The sequence below is a fragment of the Somniosus microcephalus genome, chromosome 10 (genome assembly GCF_052327205.1).
Source record: "Somniosus microcephalus isolate GS21.2 chromosome 10, FLI_Smic_1.0, whole genome shotgun sequence".
Classification (NCBI taxonomy): Eukaryota; Metazoa; Chordata; class Chondrichthyes; order Squaliformes; family Somniosidae; genus Somniosus; species Somniosus microcephalus.
The window spans coordinates 150,536,630-150,554,735 of NC_140996.1; the positions used below are offsets into that span (position 1 = coordinate 150,536,630).

The 18,106-nt window shown below is 49.1% G+C and overlaps 1 protein-coding gene across 6 annotated transcripts in view; it reads left to right on the forward strand.

Moving 5' to 3' along the window:
- The first annotated feature begins 1,068 nt into the window (after positions 1 to 1,068).
- Positions 1,069 to 18,106, forward strand: part of LOC147111765 (transmembrane protein 182-like) — a 73,533-nt gene continuing 56,495 nt past the window's right edge. For 2 of the 6 annotated variants that reach the window (XM_085998969.1, XM_085998971.1), the window contains exons 1-2: positions 1,069 to 1,275; positions 12,928 to 13,101. In XM_085998969.1, the coding sequence (XP_085855095.1) occupies positions 1,135 to 1,275; positions 12,928 to 13,101 (315 nt within the window). In that variant the 5' untranslated portion in view covers positions 1,069 to 1,134. The remainder of the gene's footprint in view (positions 1,276 to 12,927; positions 13,102 to 18,106) is intronic. The other 4 variants (XM_085998970.1, XM_085998972.1, XM_085998967.1 and 1 more) reach the window with 3 other exon arrangements.

The following is an 18,106-nucleotide window of genomic DNA, read 5'->3' on the forward strand; positions in this document are numbered from 1 at the left end:
ATTATTGTTCTTGTAAAAATGTTATTTAATGATTACTTAAAATGTTATGTACTATTTATCTAAAAGGGGAGGAATCGTAGTGTATGTACCTTTAAGAGGAACTATGTTTTTTTGAAGCCCCTGTGTACTGTAGTACCGGTAGTGGCCCCTCGGGTATATAAGCCTGTATAGCGTCTTGTATAGTTAGTTCACCTCCAGGCTTTGTTCAGTAAACACTTGTTATATCAACTCCTGCATTCCGTGTCTCCATTAACACACGGATTCAACAGACCTAGTACTGAGCCTTGTGGAACCCCACTGGAAACAGCCTTCCAGTCACAAAACAGCCATTGACCAGTACCCTTTGCTTTCTGCCACTGAGCCAATTTTGAATGTAACTTGCCACTTTCCCTTGGATTCCATGGGCTTTTACTTTTCTGCCTGCCATGTGGGACTTTTTCAAAAAGCCTTGCTAAAATCCATGTAGACTATATCAACTGCACGACCCTCATCAACTCTCCTTGTTACCTCCTCAAAAAATGCAATCAAGTTAGTCAGACATATCCTTCCCTTAACAAATCCATGCTGACTGTCCTTGATTAATCTGTGACTTTCTAAAGTCAATATTTTAGAAAATCAGTAAGATTAATACTGTCCCTCAGAATTTTTTTCCAACAATTTGCACACCACGGACGTTAGGCTGACTGGCCTGTAATTACTTGGTCTATCCCTTTTTAAACAACATATCTAGGTTTCCCTTGAATGCTTCTGTATTAGTCACCTTAACTACTCAATGTGACAGCGATTTCCACTTCTCACTATTCTGAGTAAAGAAGTTTCTTCTGAATTCCTTATTGGATTAATTAATGACTATCTTATTTTATGGCCCCTAGTTTTGGATTCCCCCAAACATCTCTAGGTCTGTCTTATTTAACCTCTTTAGAATTTGATAAACATTTCTTTCAGGGAATAAATTGTAAATAAATTTGATCGCCCTCTCACTTCTGGCTATTTTTGTCAAATGACACAAACTATTACTGGACTGAGATTTACTGGAATTTCCCATCAGCTGGGGTTATTTGGCTGGGTGGCGCGCAGTGTTAGTGGGTTTCAGGCAGTTGGAAGAGAGACAGCGAGGCGCTCTCCACACACACCATGAAGCAGTCGACGGTGGTCCTGAATTGTGCGAGACTCTTCGCGGCCACGGGGCTGGTTCTCTTCATCTTAACTTCGTGCACCAATTACTGGCTCCACGCCATTACCTGCCCGAGTGCGAACAACACGGAGCAGGTGGAGGTGAGTGCCGCTTCTCGCACCGCACCTCCACCCCCCTCTCCCCTCGACACTAAACCGGGGCGCTGGATTTCCTTCCGTCTCCCTGGGGCGGCTGTAACGGTGGAAATCGGGCACTGAGGCTGAGCCCCGTCCTCCGACCCCGAGCGGGGGGCCGCCTGCTGCCTGCTGCCTGCCCACGCCTCTATGGTTTCAAGGCAACGGCGTGTCGGAGCCGCCCGAGTGAAAGTCTATTTAACTTTAAAACTTGGGCGGGTCCGTCTTTCCAGGGTTTTAACGAGGATAAGTTTTGTTCTGGCTTTTTCCAAGCTTCTGTTTTTTTAAGTTTCTGTAACTTTTAAAACAGACTCTTCATGTTATATATATTTTTAGAAATCTTTAGAGTTTTTAAAAGTTTGATGTTGCGCTCTGAGCCTCGGGTCTTAATTCGAGCTGCGGCTGTTTGTGTGGTCGGAGATCGGGCGCAGACTGTAGGGTCGCAGTGAGCAGTGCCTGGCACCTCGCTGTGCGCTGCACATCTCGCCAGCAGCAGAGCAAGGTGGGTCCCCTCACCCACAGGCCGTGCGTCCTGCACAGATCTGGATCCCAGTAGGATCTGCCTGTCCGCACAGTCCCCTTTTGGCAGTAAACCTGTTAATATTGAGTTCACCTTCACAACTGCAAAAATCCCATTTGGAGAATATTCTGCTACTCCTTTAGCACGCTGATTTGGTGTGTGGGAATTGGTGGAGCTGCTAAGAAATGGTAAATTAATCCAATTAGTTGCTCTACCTTTAACACTTTTTATCTGTATGGAAATTACAGAACTACCAAACTTAAAAATAGAAGTTAAAAAGAGGCAAGGCAAAAACCGAGCAGTTTTAGTGACGAGTGGCGTGTGTGAACAGTTCTCTGGCTTGCGGCTGCTCTTCCTCATCTACAACCTCTGAGTTGGTGAGCATGGGATCACACTTGAAAGAGCGCTCAACCAGCCCAACTTTTGTTAGCTATAGAAAATGAAACTTAAAACAGTCCCCAGTAAAACATAACTTATACATTAACCCCTTACTTGTCTCAAGCACAATCATTTAAACACCGTATTGTGGCGTACCGATCACAGAAAGGACACAATCCGCTTTTCGGTCCGTAGACTATAAATCAGGCGTCATGCCTTTAAGAAGGATCACACCTTTAAGAAACTCGATCTGCAACATAGTTAAGCCCAGAGTGGGGGAGGAGCAGTCGAAGCTGTGGACTGATGAAAAGCAGTCAGACTTGGTGTAGGCTCTGATGCCATTTTGTGTTCAACATGTAGTCTCAACAATTAAACTTTTTCTGTTGAACCTCTCCGAGTTCGGTATTTTTTGCTAGGAGCACGTAGACTCCTACATTGGTGACCCCGACGCTCAGGACAACTCCTAAGCGTAACCATGGCTGACACAAATGCAGTTTCTGTGAAGCTGCCGGAGTTCTGGGAGAACCTGGCCACCGCTTGGTTCCTTCAAGCCGAATAGCAATTCCGACTCTGCGGCATCACCGCCGACGCAACGATGTACGACTACCTCCTCGCCTCCCTGGGCAGCTCCACAATCATGAAAGTCTGGACAACACTACAAGACCCTCCGGAGGAAGGCAAGTACGCACATCTCAAGGACGCGCTTCTTAAAAAATTCACAGCCTCCCAATTTTTGCGCAACTGCCACCTCCTCAACCTCCCGGGCCTCGGTGACTCCACGCCGTCAGACTTGCTCTCACACATGCTTGCTCTGACCAACGAGAAACCGCCTGGCTCCCTCTTCCGCACACTCTTTATCCGCCAACTACCTCCCAGCATCCGCCCGGCGATCGTGGCGTCCAGCCTCACGGACCTCAAGGTCCTGGCCGACGAAGCCGATAAGCTCCTGTCCGCCAGCTCCAACCATGCTGTCACCCCCGACCTGGCCTCCGCAGCGTCAGCGCGCGCTCCACCCTCTATCGCGCGGCCACACAGCTCGGCCACGAGGCCCCCCACGTCCCCCAAGCCCTCCGACCCAGGGCTACTGCTACTTCCATACCCGGTTCGGCGCATGGGCACGCCGCTGCAGCCATCCCTGCACGTTTCCAACCGTCCCCACACCGGCCTACACAATGGCCATGGGGCAAGCAGGCGCGCTGCTGTACGTTACGGACAGTGCCTCCGGACGCCGTTTCCTATGCGACACAGGCGCGCAGCGCAGCATCATCCCTGCGTCCGCCCTCGAGATCCAGCGAGGCGGCCGCGGCCCTGTGCTGGCTGCCGCCAATGGCACCGACATCCGGACGTATGTCACCATCGACCTCGCAGGCCGCCACTACCACTGGGAGTTTATCACCGCCAAGGTGCTCTCCCTGCTCCTCGGTGCGGATTTCCTGTGCGCCCACGGCCTGTTGGTTGACATGCCTCGGCGCCGCCTCGTGGACATGAACACCATGTCACCTATCCCGGGCGCCATGGCCCCTCCCCAACCTGCCGAAATGGTGTGGCAGTGCCGCGCCCGCTCAACGGACGACTACTCAGCACTCCTGGCTGAGTTCCCAGCCCTCACCAACCCGAACTTCTCCGCGAAGGTTGCTAAGCATGGGGTAGAACACTTCATCCCCACCACAGGCCCACCGGTGTATGCCCACGCCTGCAGGCTGGACCCGGCCAAGCTGGAGATCGCGCGGGCCGAGTTCGCCACAATGGAACAGCTTGGCATCAGCCGCCGCTCCAACAGCCCCTGGGCCTCCCCACTCCACATTGTCACCAAACCCGACGGGGGATGGCGCCCCGATGGGGGATGGCGCCCCTGCGGGGACTACCGGCGCCTAAATGACGCCACCACGCCAGATCGGTACCCCATACTGCACATTCAAGACTTCTCGGCTAGACTGGCCGGCCGCTCAGTCTTCTCCAAAGTCGACCTGGTGCGCGGTTACCATCAGGTGCCAGTCCACCCCACGGACGTTCCCAAGACGGCCATAACCACCCCTTTTGGACTATTCGAGTTCCTCCGAATGCCCTTCGGCCTCAAAAACGCGGCCCAGGCCTTCCAGCGGCTCATGGACTCGGTCCTCCGGGACCTGAAGTTCCTCTTTGTCTACCTGGATGACATCCTGGTAGCTAGTTCCTCCAAGCAGGAACACATCGAGCACCTCCGCACCCTGTTCCAGCGGCTCAGTGAGCACGGGCTCATCATCAGCCCAGCCAAGTGCCAATTCGGCCTCAGCAGGATCGAATTCCTCGGCCACCACATCACGCAGGACGGAGCCATTCCCCTGCCCGCCAAGGTGCAAGCCGTCCAGCAGTTCCCCCGGCCTACCACCATCAAAGGCCTCCAGGAGTTCTTGGGGATGATCAACTTTTACAACCGCTTCATTCCCGGAGCGGCTTCCCTCATGCGGCCCCTATCCGAAGCCCTCCGGGGTAAGAAAGACAGAATGGCAATCGAGTGGTCGGCGGACATGTTGACCGCTTTCGACTCAACCAAAAAGGCGCTCGCCGATGCCACCATGCTCGCTCACCCACAGCCCAACGCCAAGGTGGCCCTCACCACGGACGCCTCCGACCATGCGGTCGGCGCCGTGTACGAACAGTGGGTCGACGGGGCCTGGCAACCGCTGGCCTTTTTCAGCCGCCAACTGCGCCCCCCGGAGGCCAAATACAGCGCCTTTGACCGCGAGCTCCTCGCACTGTACCTGGCAGTCCGCCATTTTAGATTTCTTCTGGCGGGCCGCCCCTTCACCGCATTTGTCGACCACAAACCCCTGACATTCGCGATGGCGAAATCTGCGGACCCATGGTCAGCCAGGCAACAACGCCAGCTCGCCGTGGCGTCCAAATTCACCACGGACATCCGGCACGTCTCCGGTCGAGACAACATGGTGGCCAACTGCCTATCCCGCCCCGCCATCCACGGCGCCCACCTGGCAGTGGACTATGCTCAACTGGCAGCGGAGCAACGCACCGACCCCGATCTGCTCTCCGCGCCCACAACCCTCCCAGGGCTGCGACTGACCGACGTCGCCTGCGGCCCATCCGCCGTCACAGTCAAATGCGACACCTCCTTGGCGCAACCCCGCCCTGTAGTCCCGGCATCCTGGCGAAAACGGGTGTTCGACATCGTCCACGGCCTCTCAAACCCCGGCACCCGCACGTCCATTAGACTGGTGGCCAACCGATTTGTCTGGCGCAGCCTGCGCAAAGATGTGCGCGTCTGGTCCAGATCCTGCATAGCTTGCCAGTGTGCCAAAATCCACCAGCATGTCAAAGCCCCACTCGAGGAGTTCACCGTGCCAGAAAGAAGGTTTGACCACATCCACATCAACCTCGTCGGCCCCCTGCCGCCATCACAAGGTCACACGCACCTGCTGACAATCGTGGACAGTACCACCCACTGGCCCGAGGCCATTCCACTGACGTCCACCACCACCGCCGACATCGCGAGGGCGTTCATCGGTACCTGGGTCGCTCGGTTTGGCGTCCCCTCCGACATGACGTCGGATAGAGGCCCGCAGTTCACCTCTGATCTGTGGGCCGCCATCGCCGGAAACCTTGGGGTGGCCATTCACCTCACCACGGCTTACCACCCCCAAGCCAACGGACTGTGCGAGCGACTCCACAGGTCCATGAAGGCGTCCCTCCGCGCCAGCCTCGAGGACGAGGCTTGGATCGACCGCCTCCCGTGGGTGCTACTTGGCCTACGCTCCGCGGTCAAGGAAGACCTGCAAGCCTCGGCGGCGGAACTCGTGTACGGCCAGCCGCTGCGCGTACCCGGAGAGTTCCTGCCCACCGCCACGACCCCCTGGTCAGCTGACCAGCAACGCCGCGCTTTCGCCAACCGAGCAAAACAGTTCGCTCCGGTACCCACCGGCCGGCATGGCGAACCAGCAACCCGCGTACCACCTAGCCTGCACATGGCCAAATTTGTTTTTGTGCGCCATGACGCCCACCGAGGACCTCTACGGCCCCCATACGACGGACCCTACAAGGTACTCCAGACGGGGAACAAGTTCTTCCTCCTCGAAGTGGGCGGCAGAACTGACAAGGTGTCGGTCGACCGGCTCAAGCTGGCGCACCTAGAACCCGACGAACCCGTTCAAGTGGGCCAACCCCCACCGCGGGGCAGACTGCCTAAGAGCCCGATGCGTCTGACCGCCCCGCTCCCGACACCAACTGCCAAGAGCCGTTCCGGCTGTGCCATCAAGCCACCACGCCGGTTCGTACACTCCCTACTAGCGGATTCTGGGGGGAGCTGTGTGGCGTACCGATCACAGAAAGGACACAATCTGCTTTTCGGTCCGTAGACTATAAATCAGGCGTCGTGCCTTTTAAGAAGGATCACACCTTTAAGAAACTCGATCTGCAACATAGTTAAGCCCAGAGCGGGGGAGGAGCAGTCGAAGCTGTGGACTGATGAAAAGCAGTCAGACTTGGTGTAGGCTCTGACGCCATTTTGTGTTCAACATGTAGTCTCAACAATTAAACCTTTTCTGTTGAACCTCTCCGAGTTCAGTATTTTTTGCTAGGAGTACGTAGACTCCTACAGTATTATTCACATAGCCATATACATTTTTAGGCACCCCTAGTTTCTAACATGTTCCACCCCAGGACTTGAGTGCCAACATCTAGGTGGACACTCCAGTGCAGTACCAAGGGAGTGCTGCACTGTTGGAGGTGCCGTCTTTCTGATGAGACATTAAACCGAGGCCCCGTCTGCCCCCTCAGGTGGATTTAAAAGATCACATGGCGCTATTTTGAAGAAGCGCAGGTGTCCAGGCCAATATTTATCCCTCAACCAACATCAGTAAAGCAGATTATCTGGTCATTATCACATTGCTGTTTGTGGGAGCTTGCTGTGCACAAATTGGCTGTCGTGTTTCCTACGTTACAAAAGCAACTACACTTCAAAAAGTACCTCATTGGCTGTAAAGCGCTTTGGGATGTCCGGTGGTCGTGAAAGGCACTATATAAAGTATTTTTAAAAAACTAACCTTAAATATCCGCTCCCTCCATCACCGGCGCACTGTGTAGTATCTACAGGATGCACTGAAGGAACTCCCAAACTTGTAACCGCCACCACCTTTGAAGGACAAGGGCAGCAGGTGCATGGGAACACCATCACCTCCAACTCACACATCATCCCAACTTGGGCATATATTACCATTCCCTTCATCATTGCTGGGTTAAAATCCTGGAATTCACTATCTAATGGCATTGCGGGAGCATAGAGTTATACAGCACCTACCATTCATTGTGTATTCCCTTGCCTTGTTAGTCCTCCCAAAATGCATCACCTCACACTTTTCAGGGTTAAATTTCATTTGCCACTGTTCTGCCCATCTGACCAACCCATCTAAATCGTCCTGTAGCCTGAGGCTTCCCTCCTCGCTATTTACCACTCCACCAATTTTCGTGTCATCTGCGAACTTACTGATCATACCTCCTACATTCATATCTAAATCATTAATGTACACTACAAACAGCAAGGGACCCAGCACCGATCCCTGCGGTACACCACTGGACACAGGCTTCCAGTCGCAAAAACAACCTTCGACCATCACCCTCTGCCTCCTGCCACTAAGCCAATTTTGGATCTAACATGCCAAATTGCCCTGGATCCCATGGGCTCTTACCTTCTTGACCAGTCTCCCATGCGGGACTTTGTCAAAAGCCTTACTGAATTCCATGTAGACTACATCAACTGCACTACCCTCATCCACACACCTAGTCTCCCCCTCAAAAAATTTAATCAAATTGGTTAGACGTGATCTCCCCCTGACAAAGCTATGCTGACTATCCTTGATTAATCCTTGCGTCTCCAAGTGGAAACTAATTCTGTCCCTCAGAATTTTTTCCAATAATTTCCCTACCACTGATGTTAGGCTCACTGGCCTGTAATTCCCTGGTTTATCCCTACTACCATTCTTGAATAATGGTACTATGTTAGCTGCCCTCCAGTCCCCTGGCACCTCCCCTGTGGCCAGAGAGGTTCTGAAAATCTGTGTCAGAGCCCCTGCAATCTCCTCCCTTGCCTCACACAGCAGCCTGGGATACATCTCGTCTGGGCCTGGGGATTTATCCACTTCTAAGCCCGCTAAAACCGCTAGTACCTCCTCCTGCTTAATGCTAATTTGTTCAAGTATATCACAATCCCCCTGCCTGATTTCTATGCCTGCATCACCCTTCTCCACAGTGAGCACAGATGCAAAATATTCATTTAAAATCTCACCTACATCTTCCGGCTCTACAGAGAGATTACCACTTTGGACCCTAATGGGCCCTACTCTTTCCCTGTTTATCCTCTTGCCCTTAATATACTTATAAAACACCTTGGGATTTTCCTTTATTTTGCCTGCCAGTGTTTTTTCATGCCCCCTCTTCGCTCTCCTGATTTCTTTTTTAAGTACCCCCCTGCACTTTCTATACTCCTCCAGGGCTTCCACTGTTTTTAGACCTTTGTATCTGCCAAAAGCCTCCCTTTTTTTCCTAATCCATTCTTGTATATCCCTTGACATCCAGGGTTCCCTGGACTTGTTGGTCCCACCCTTGACCTTTACGGGAACATGTTGGCGTTCTACTCTCTCTCTTTCCTTTCTGAATGATTCCCACTGCTCTGATGTGGATTTTCCAACAAGTAGCTGATCCCAGTCCACTTTGGCCAGATCCTGTCATATCATATTAAAATCGGCCTTCCCCCAATTTAGAACCTTTATTTCCGGTCCATCTTTGTCCTTTTCCATGACTACCTTAAACCTCACCGAATTATGGTCACTGTCACCAAAATGCTCTCCTATTGACACTTCTACCACTTGCCCGGCTACATTTCCTAGAATTAGGTCCAGTACCACCCCCTCTCTTGTAGGACTTTCTACATGCTGGCTCCAACAGCTCTCCTGGATGCATTTTAAGAATTCTGCACCCTCTAAGCCTTTCACACACTGACTATCCCAGTTAATATTGGGGAAGTTGAAATCCCCTATTATTACCCTATTATTTCTACACTTCTCTGAGATTTGCCGACGTATCTGTTCCTCTATCTCCCCCTGACTGTTTGGGGGCCTGTAGTACAATCCCAGCAAAGTGCTTGCCCACTTTTTGTTTTAAGTTCTACCCATATGGCCTCATTAGAGGAACCTGCTAAGATATCATCCCTCCTCACTGCAGTAATTTACTCCTTGAATAATATTGCGACAACCCCTCTTTTACACCCCCCTCTGTCTCGCCTGAAGATTCTATACCCCAATTCTATACTTTCACTGCATCTTCTGAAGGGCAACTAGGGATGGGCAATAAATGCTGGCCTTGTTAATGACGCCCATATCCTGAAATTGAATTAAAATATGGTAATTAATGAAAAATCAATTTCAATCTCTGAAAATTAAAATTTACTATTTAAAGGTGAATCAGGTAGCTCTGGAAATAGACAGACAAATAATTGCTGTACAGAAGGAGGCCATTCAGCCCATTGAACCAGTGGTGACTCTTTGAAAAAGCTGTCCAATTAGTCCAATTCCCCTGTTCTTTCCTCATAGCCCTACAAATGTTTTCCTTTTCAAGTTTATAAAATAATAAAGGAAAAACAGGTAGTGGCAGCACAGGCAATATATCAGGACTCCAATACAATAATGGAATTCAAGATGAGGGTAATTGAAAGATAACCTATTGTAGTGCAAATCTTGCATGATTAATGCATTAATCGCCTGATCTTTTTGGTCTGGTTAACAAGATAGAAACTGTGTGCATTGAGAAAAGCATAAATAATGTGAAGCAATATTTGCTATTTTTTAACAGAATAAAATGATGTTCAAATTGGTCCTTTTTTCTGATGTAGCAAATCACCAAACCCCACTATAGTGGGCACCCTGATATAATGGCCCATAATTTCCGATAGGAGGCTTCCTGCGTGCGGAGGCCTCCTATCTGGAAAAAATCTACGCCCTTACCTGAGGGCTCCCGAGGTCCGGCCATTCCCGATCCTGGGCTTCTCCACGACGAAATGTGCAGGGGCCACGTATCCCAGAGCACAGGCGGTTCACAAGCATCCCTGGGATCACGTGGGCCAGGCGAGCCAATGGGAGAAGGGAATCCTCCTTCATACTTTTGACACATAGACCTGTCAAAAGTATGAATGTGGATCACTGAAAAAAGACATCAAAACATTAAATACATTTTTTAAAAAACCATCACGTTTTTAAAATGAGTTAAAATTCCCAGGTGTCGGTGGGATGTTGCACTTTTTCAAGGAGGCTTTGAGATGTCCTTGAAGCGTTTCCTCTGCCCACCTGGGGCTCTCTTGCTGTGTCGGAGCTCCGAGTAGAGCGCTTGCTTTGGGAGTCTCGTATCGGGCATGCGGACAATGTGACCCATCCATCGGAGCTGATCGAGCGTGGTCAAAGCTTCAATGCTAGGGATGTTGGCCTGAGCAAGAACACTGATATTGGTGCACCTATGCTGCCAATGGATTTGCAGGATCTTATGGAGGCAGTATTGGTGGTACCTCTCCAGTGCTTTGAGGTGCCTGCTGTACATGGTCCATGCCTCTGAGGCATACAGGAGGGCAGGTATCACTACGGCTCTGTAGACCATGAGCTTGGTGCTGAGTTTGAGGTCCTGGTCTTCAAACACTCTCTTCCTCAGGTGACCGAAGGCTGCACTGGCACACTGAAGGCGGTGTTGGACTTCGTCATCAACATCTGCCCTTGTTGACAGTAGGAGGTGTGGAAAGTGGTCCACGTTGTCCAAGGCCTCATCATGGATTTTGATAATCAGTGAGCAGTACTGTGTGGTAGGGGCAGGTTGGTAGAGGACATTTGTCTTACGGATGTTTAGTGTAAGGCCCATGCTCTCGTACGCTTCAGTGAAAGTGTTGACAATGGTTTGGAGTTCGGCCTCAGAGTGTGTGTAGATGCAAGCATCATCTGCATACTGTAATTTGATGACAGAGGATGGGATGACCTTGGATCTGGACTGGAAGCAACGGAGATTGAACAGTTTCCCGTTTGTTCTGTAGATTAGCTCCACTCCAGCTGGGAACTTACTGAGGGTGAGATGGAGCATTGCAGGAAGGAAGATTGGGAAGAGCGTTGGTGCAATGACACAGCCTTGCTTGACCCCAGTCTGTACGTGAATTGGGTCTGTGGTGGATCCGTTGGTCAGGATCACGGCTTGCATGTCATCGTGAAGCAGGCGGAGGATGGTGACAAACTTTTTGAGGGCAGCCGAATTTGAGGGGGACTCTCCATAACCCCTCACGATTGATAGTGTCGAAGGTCTTTGTGTGGTCAAAGAAGTGTGGTCAAAGAAGGCTATGTACAGCGGTTGGTGCTGTTCCCTGCATTTCTCTTGTAATTGACGCGCGGTGAAGCTCATGTCCATTGTGCCCCTTAATGGGCGGAATCCGCATTGCGACTCTGGGAGGAGCTCTTCAGCCACTGGGAGAAGGCGATTAAGGAGGATTCTTGCGATTACTTTCCAGGATCAGGTTGTCACCCGTTGGGACTCGGGACAGGGATTGTTCGAGGCTGGAGTAGAATTCCTCTTTGGTCTCGTCTGTGGCCTCCAGTGTTGGGGCATATGCACTGATGACCATAGCACACTGGTTCCGGGCTAGGGTGAGCCGTAGAGTCATGAGGCGTTCGTTTATTCTACAAGGGGAGTCTCAGATGTTCAACTAGCTAATTTTTTATGGCGAAGCCTACCCCATGGAGGTGGCGTTGTTCTTCAGGTTTGCCTTTCCAGAAGAAGGTGTACCACCACCTTGCTCCTTGAGCTGGCCTTCCCCTGCCCGCCGGGTCTCGCTTAGGACGGCGATGTCTATGTCGAAACATCTGAGCTCCTGGGCAAATGATAGCAGTACGGCGTTCCGTTCTGTCGCTGTTGGGGTCCTGACGTTCCAGGTCCCGAACTTTATTTAAAAGGGTGGAAGATGCCTGTGCATGAATTCTTTTAATGTGGGGTGGCCGTTGCACACCAGCTACCACATGGGCTTGACAGAGCAAGGTCTTGGTCCAATGGCAAGGGGATCCAAGACGATTGGAGACTAGGCTCTGCTCCATTGGCCCAGCACACACACACACAAACATACTCCGACTATCCTCCTCCCTTCTTCCCGCAGGTCCTCTCTGCCTGGGTTTCATAGGCTGCAGTGTGGTCCTCCCAACCTCGCTGTTGGCCCATGCTGCACCTTCCTTGGGTCCTGACCCCGCTGCTGTTCCATGCTGTGCCGCTCCTGGGCCCCGTCCTCGCTCCTGGGCCTCAAACACCCGATATAGACCTGAAGCCCCGAGTAAGACCTCACAGGCCCCATGTTTGCCCCGGTTACAGGCCCGGTCATTGACCGCCCGGGTGAGCGGGGTCACTGGCCGCCATCTTGTGAAGCCTTGATAACCTGTGTATTACTCCAGGTCTCCACTCCCTGACTCCACCCTCCCGCTCTCTCTCCCTGGCTCCCGCTCTCTCTCCTCGACTCCCCAGATTATCGTTCATATCTAGGTGTATTCTGTTGGTAAGCCCTTATTTCTCCTAATTTCTTATCTTTAACTTGTGTCACCTGGTTTTTGAATGGTAGGCTTGACCCCAACTGTTTCTGTATGACATAAATTCTGAATATTTTACATTAATTACTTTGTTTAATCCCTTGTTCAGTTTGATGGCTTTGATTATATTTAATTTTTCAGATATATGGAACAGAAAAGTTATCTAATGGAATCCAATTATCACCGCTCACAACTATTCAACCACAGGACCAACCTTTGACATCATCCAGTAAAAAGGAACCACAATTGAGTCCTGGCACAGACTCACCTTTGTCCAGTGTAAGATCTACATCTAAACAGCAAGCATTTTTGACAGTATTTACTTTTTACATTTTTTATTAATGTTTCTATCCTATGGTCTTCCCAAGTCACAGACCATCTTTAACTGAGATGGCATGCAGGTCATGTGTTCCTAGAGTTCAACAAATGCTTCACCATCCAGATTGGTGCAAATTTTGTTCCAAATTTCTCCTCCTCCACCCTCCATGTGGGAAGTTGACTGTCTCCACTTGGGGCCTACCCACAGTGTCAGAATTGAATTTGAGAAGTAAGCAAAGAGAGGAATTGAGCCTCCATCCCATCACTCTGGTTTTCCTCCCCTCCCGCCTTGGTTACGTACCATCTTTGGGAATATTTAAGTGCCTAGGCTTTCCACATTCACATCTGTGGTCATTTCTTAGCTTCCACTTGGTCATAATTTCACCGGTCTTTACCACCCCAACACTCACTTGATTTAGGGTTCATCAGTGTTTTCGTCAGTGCCTGGAGAGAATTGTTCTGAAGGAACTAAGTTCTCTTGGACATTTCCCACCATTTAGTTACTTTGTAACGTTCCACTGTAGTATTTTGGGGTATGGGATTTTCAGAGGCAAAGCTCTTTGAATAAAACGCCTCTTGGATGGTGGAATGTGTCTATACAGTGGGCAGTTAGCATCTCGGATCATACACCTGTTCTTGTGTCTCCTTTTTACTGAGGTCCTTCGAACTTACTGATGGTGCAATCCCCTTGAGGCAGTGTAGCCGCAGTGTCGGAGCTGGTTTCAAAGTTTCCTTAATGATCCTACAGGACTGATTGAGTTCAGTATCAAGTTTGTGTGCACAAGCATGACCATACTAGGGTTGAGTGTTCTGCAATTCAGTATCACAGGGCAGGACTCTTGGGGGTCGATTTTCATTAAGCTGTCGGGAAGGAGGCGGGACTACAACCTTCGGATTTTAGTCCTGCCTACGGCCAACCTACGCAACTTTCCCTTGATTGACCTTGTTGAGCCCGCCCAGCGGGCTCAGCAGGCCAATTAAGGGCCACCTAGCAACAGGTGATGTCACAGACTGAAATTTCATCTGTCAAGCGGTCTTGACAGATGAAATATCAGTGTTTCACAGCTGTTTGAAGCTGTCAAACACTGACAGTCTGACTTCTAACCTGAGTCCTTCTACACAGACTCAGTTAGAACTCACACCGGCAATGAAAGCTGAAGGCTGTCACTTTTGACAGCTCGCAGCCATTTTGCTTTCAGTGCCGGCTGACTGATGAACTCCCGAAACCTAGAGGAAGAAAGGCTAAGGTAAGTAAAGGTAATTTAAACTTCTTTACACACTTTAGACACACCAAACACACTTACCTTTGCACTCATGCACACATTACTCACCTGAACACCGACATCGCGACCCCTCCAAGTCCTTCAACCCGACGGCCCGCCTGCTCTAACCTGGCGTGGTTTGGAGCCGTCGGGAATCCCACATGACACCCCTCAAAATAGGGATTGGGCTAAAAACTGCCTGTTAACTACCTGTTAACAGGCAGTTAATTGGCACTAATCCCTTCCCGCCTTGGGTACCCGCCTTCTCTGAAACTTACGTGGAGGCGGGTTTTGGGCGGGATGGTGTCGGGACCCCCGAATTCAGAATCTCCCCCCCACACGCCTGAAACCTCGCCTGACGGCTCCAGGAATATCGACCCCTTGGAGTCAGCTCCCCAATTTGTGTTGGTCAGTTTCTGGAGTACACAGTTCCTGGAGTCCACTTTTTTTTTATATTGAGGTGCTCTTTGAATATCCATATTTGGTCCAATTTGACCCCAAGGTACATCGGATACTCATAGTGCTCGAATATTGCACCATCCTATGTTATAGAATCATATAATCGCAGAAACTTACAGCACAGAATGAGGCCATTCGGCCCATCATGCCTGTGCTGGCTCTTTGAAAGATCAGTCGTGCTCAGTCCCACAGCCCCACCTTTAGTCCTTAACTCTAAGTTCCTCATCCTCAAGTACCTGCCCAACTCCCTTTTAAAATTAGTTATGGAATCAGCTTCCACCACCTATTCAGGTAGAGAGTTTCAGATGAAAAAAAAATCTCCTAATCTTCCCACTACTTAAGAACATAAGAAATAGGAGCAGGAATAGGCCACTTGGCCCCTTGAGCCTGCTCCCCCATACAATAAGATCATGGCTGATATTAGGCTCAAAACCAATTCCTTGCCCGCTCCCCATAACCCTTCACTCCCTTATCTTGCAGAAATCTGTCTATCTCCACCTTAAATGTATTTAATGACCCAGCATCCCCGACTCTCTGTGGCAGAGAATTCCACAGATTTATGACCCTCTGAGAGAGAAAATTCCTCCTCTTCTCAGTTCTAAAATGATGATCCTTTACTCTAAAACTGTGCCCCCAAGTTCTAGATTTCCCCACGAGGGGAAACATCCTCTCTGCATCTACCTTGTCGAGCCCCCTCAGTATCTTATATGTTTCAATAAGATCACCTCTCATTCTTCTAAATTCCAATGTGTATAGGCTCAACCTTTCTTCATAAGTCAACCCCCCCATCTCTGGAATGAACCTAGTAAATCGTCTCTGAACTGCCTCCAATGCAAGTATATCCTTCCTTAAATAAGGAGACCAAAACTGTATGCAGTACTCAAGGTGTGGTCTCACCAATACCCTGTACAGTTGCAGCAGGACTTCCCTGCCTTTATACTCCAATCCCCTTTCAATAAAGGCCAACATTCGATTTGCCTTTTTAATTACTTGCTGTTCCTGCATGCTAACTTTTTGTGTTTCATGCACAAGGACCCCCAGGTCCCTCTGAACTGTAGCATTTTGTAATCTCTCCATTTAAATAATAATTTACTTTTTTATTTTTCCTGCCAAAGTCGATAACCTCGCACTTTCCCACATTTTATTCCATCTGCCAAATGTTTGCTCACTTACTTAACCCTTTGCAGATTCTTTGAGTCCTCTGCACAACTTGCTTTCCCACCCATCTTTGTATCATCCGCAAACTTGGCTAATTACACTTGGTCACTTCATCCAAGTCATTAATGTAGATTGTAAATAGTTGAGGCCCCAGCACCGATCCCTGTGGCACCCCACTAGTAACCATTTGCCAACTGGAAAATGACCCATTTATCCCGACTCCCTGTTTTCTGTTAGTTAGCCAATTCTCTATCCATCCATGCTAATATATTACCCCCAACTCAGTGAGCTCTTATCTTATGCAGTAACCTTTTATATGGCACCTTATCGAATACCTTCTGGAAATCCAAATACACCACATCCACTGGTTCACCTTTGTCCACCCTGCTGTTACCTCCTCAAAGAACTCCAGCAAATTTGTTAAACATGATTTCCCTTTCATAAAACCATGCTGACTCTGCTTGACTGCATTATGATTTTCCAAATGCCCTGCTACTACTTCCTTAATGAAGGACTCCAGCATTTTCCCAATGACAGATGTTAGGCTAACTGGTCTATAGTTTCCTGCTTTCTGCCTCCCTCCTTTCTTAAATAGGGGTGTTACATTTGCGATTTTCCAATCCGCAGGGACCTCTTCAGAGCCCAGGGAATTTTTGTATTTTGCAACCAATGCATCCACTACCTCTGCAGCCACTTCTTTTAAGACCCTGGGATGCAGGCCATCTGGTCCAGGGGACTTGTCATCTTTTAGTCCCATTATTTTGCCAAGTACTTTTTCCTTAGTGATAGTGATTGGCCCAGTAATTTGGGTCCAAATGCGTGAGTACGGTCTGGGTACTCACGCATCTGGCCGGATGAAATGCCGGCGTTCAGGAAACACCGTGCATGCGGAGAACGCCGGCATTTCCGGTCCTCTGAACGAAGGGGTTCAGAGGCACAGCGCGTGCGACTGCACAGGCAGTGCGTGCGCAGTGAACTTCGTCGATTTCATTCATGGATTCAGTGAGGGTAAGTCCTTACAAGTTACACTTGAAAAAAGCATGTGTAAAGTTGCTCCAAGGCTGCGGAGGAAGATATATTTTATCGTGGAGCTTCTGAAAGGCAATATTTTTGTTTGGGAAAGGGAGGAAAGTTATTTTAAGAAATGCTGAGGTTAGTTTTAAAGTTTAAATTTTTTTTTTTTAAACGGGTTTTCAGTACGGTAGGTAGAAGGAGCAATTGTGGCTGTGTGAATTGAATGTGAGAATGAGTGTTCTAAAATGAGTAATGTAACATTGCCAACACTTTTAAGAAAGAAACTTTTCATCAGTAATAAGTAATTATGTATGTATGTCTGCATATATTCCTTTACGTATATGTATGTATGTTTTATATTCCTTTACTTATGTGTATGAATGTATGTTTTTAATTATGATTTTCCAATAAGTTACTTTCTCTGAAAGTCATAATTAAATACATACATTCATACACATAAGTAAAGGAATATATACATACACGCAAAGGAATATATACAGACATACATACATAATTACTTAAAAGAATATATTACTGATGAAAAGTTTCTTTCTTAAAAATGTTGGAGTCATTTTCACATTTAATAAACACAGCAAATTCAATTCACATAGCCACAATTGATCCTTCTACCTACAGTACTGAAAACCCGTTTTAAAAAACAAAAATAAACTTTAAAGCTTACCTCAGCATTTCTTAAAATAACTTTCATCCCTTTCCCAAACAACCGCAGCCTCTGGAGCAACTGTACTCATGCTTTTTTCATGTGTAAGTTGTAAGGACTTGACCTCACTGAAAGCATGAATGAAAGCGGCGAATTTTACTGCGCACGCGCTGCCTGTACAGTCGCACGCGTTCTGCCTCTGAACCCCTTCGTTCAGAGGACAGGAAATGCCGGTTTTCCCCGCATGCGCTGTGCATGCTGAAAACCGGCATTTCCTCCGGACAGACGCGTAAGTACCCCGACCGTACTCGCGCGTTTGGAAGGGAATTACTGGGCCAACATTTTACATGTCAATAAAATGAAAAATTTAACAATTGCACAATTTGCCCCCTCGCATCTGCGACTGAGGGTCCAAGGAGGTGCATTGCGCAACAGGTCATCGTCGTAC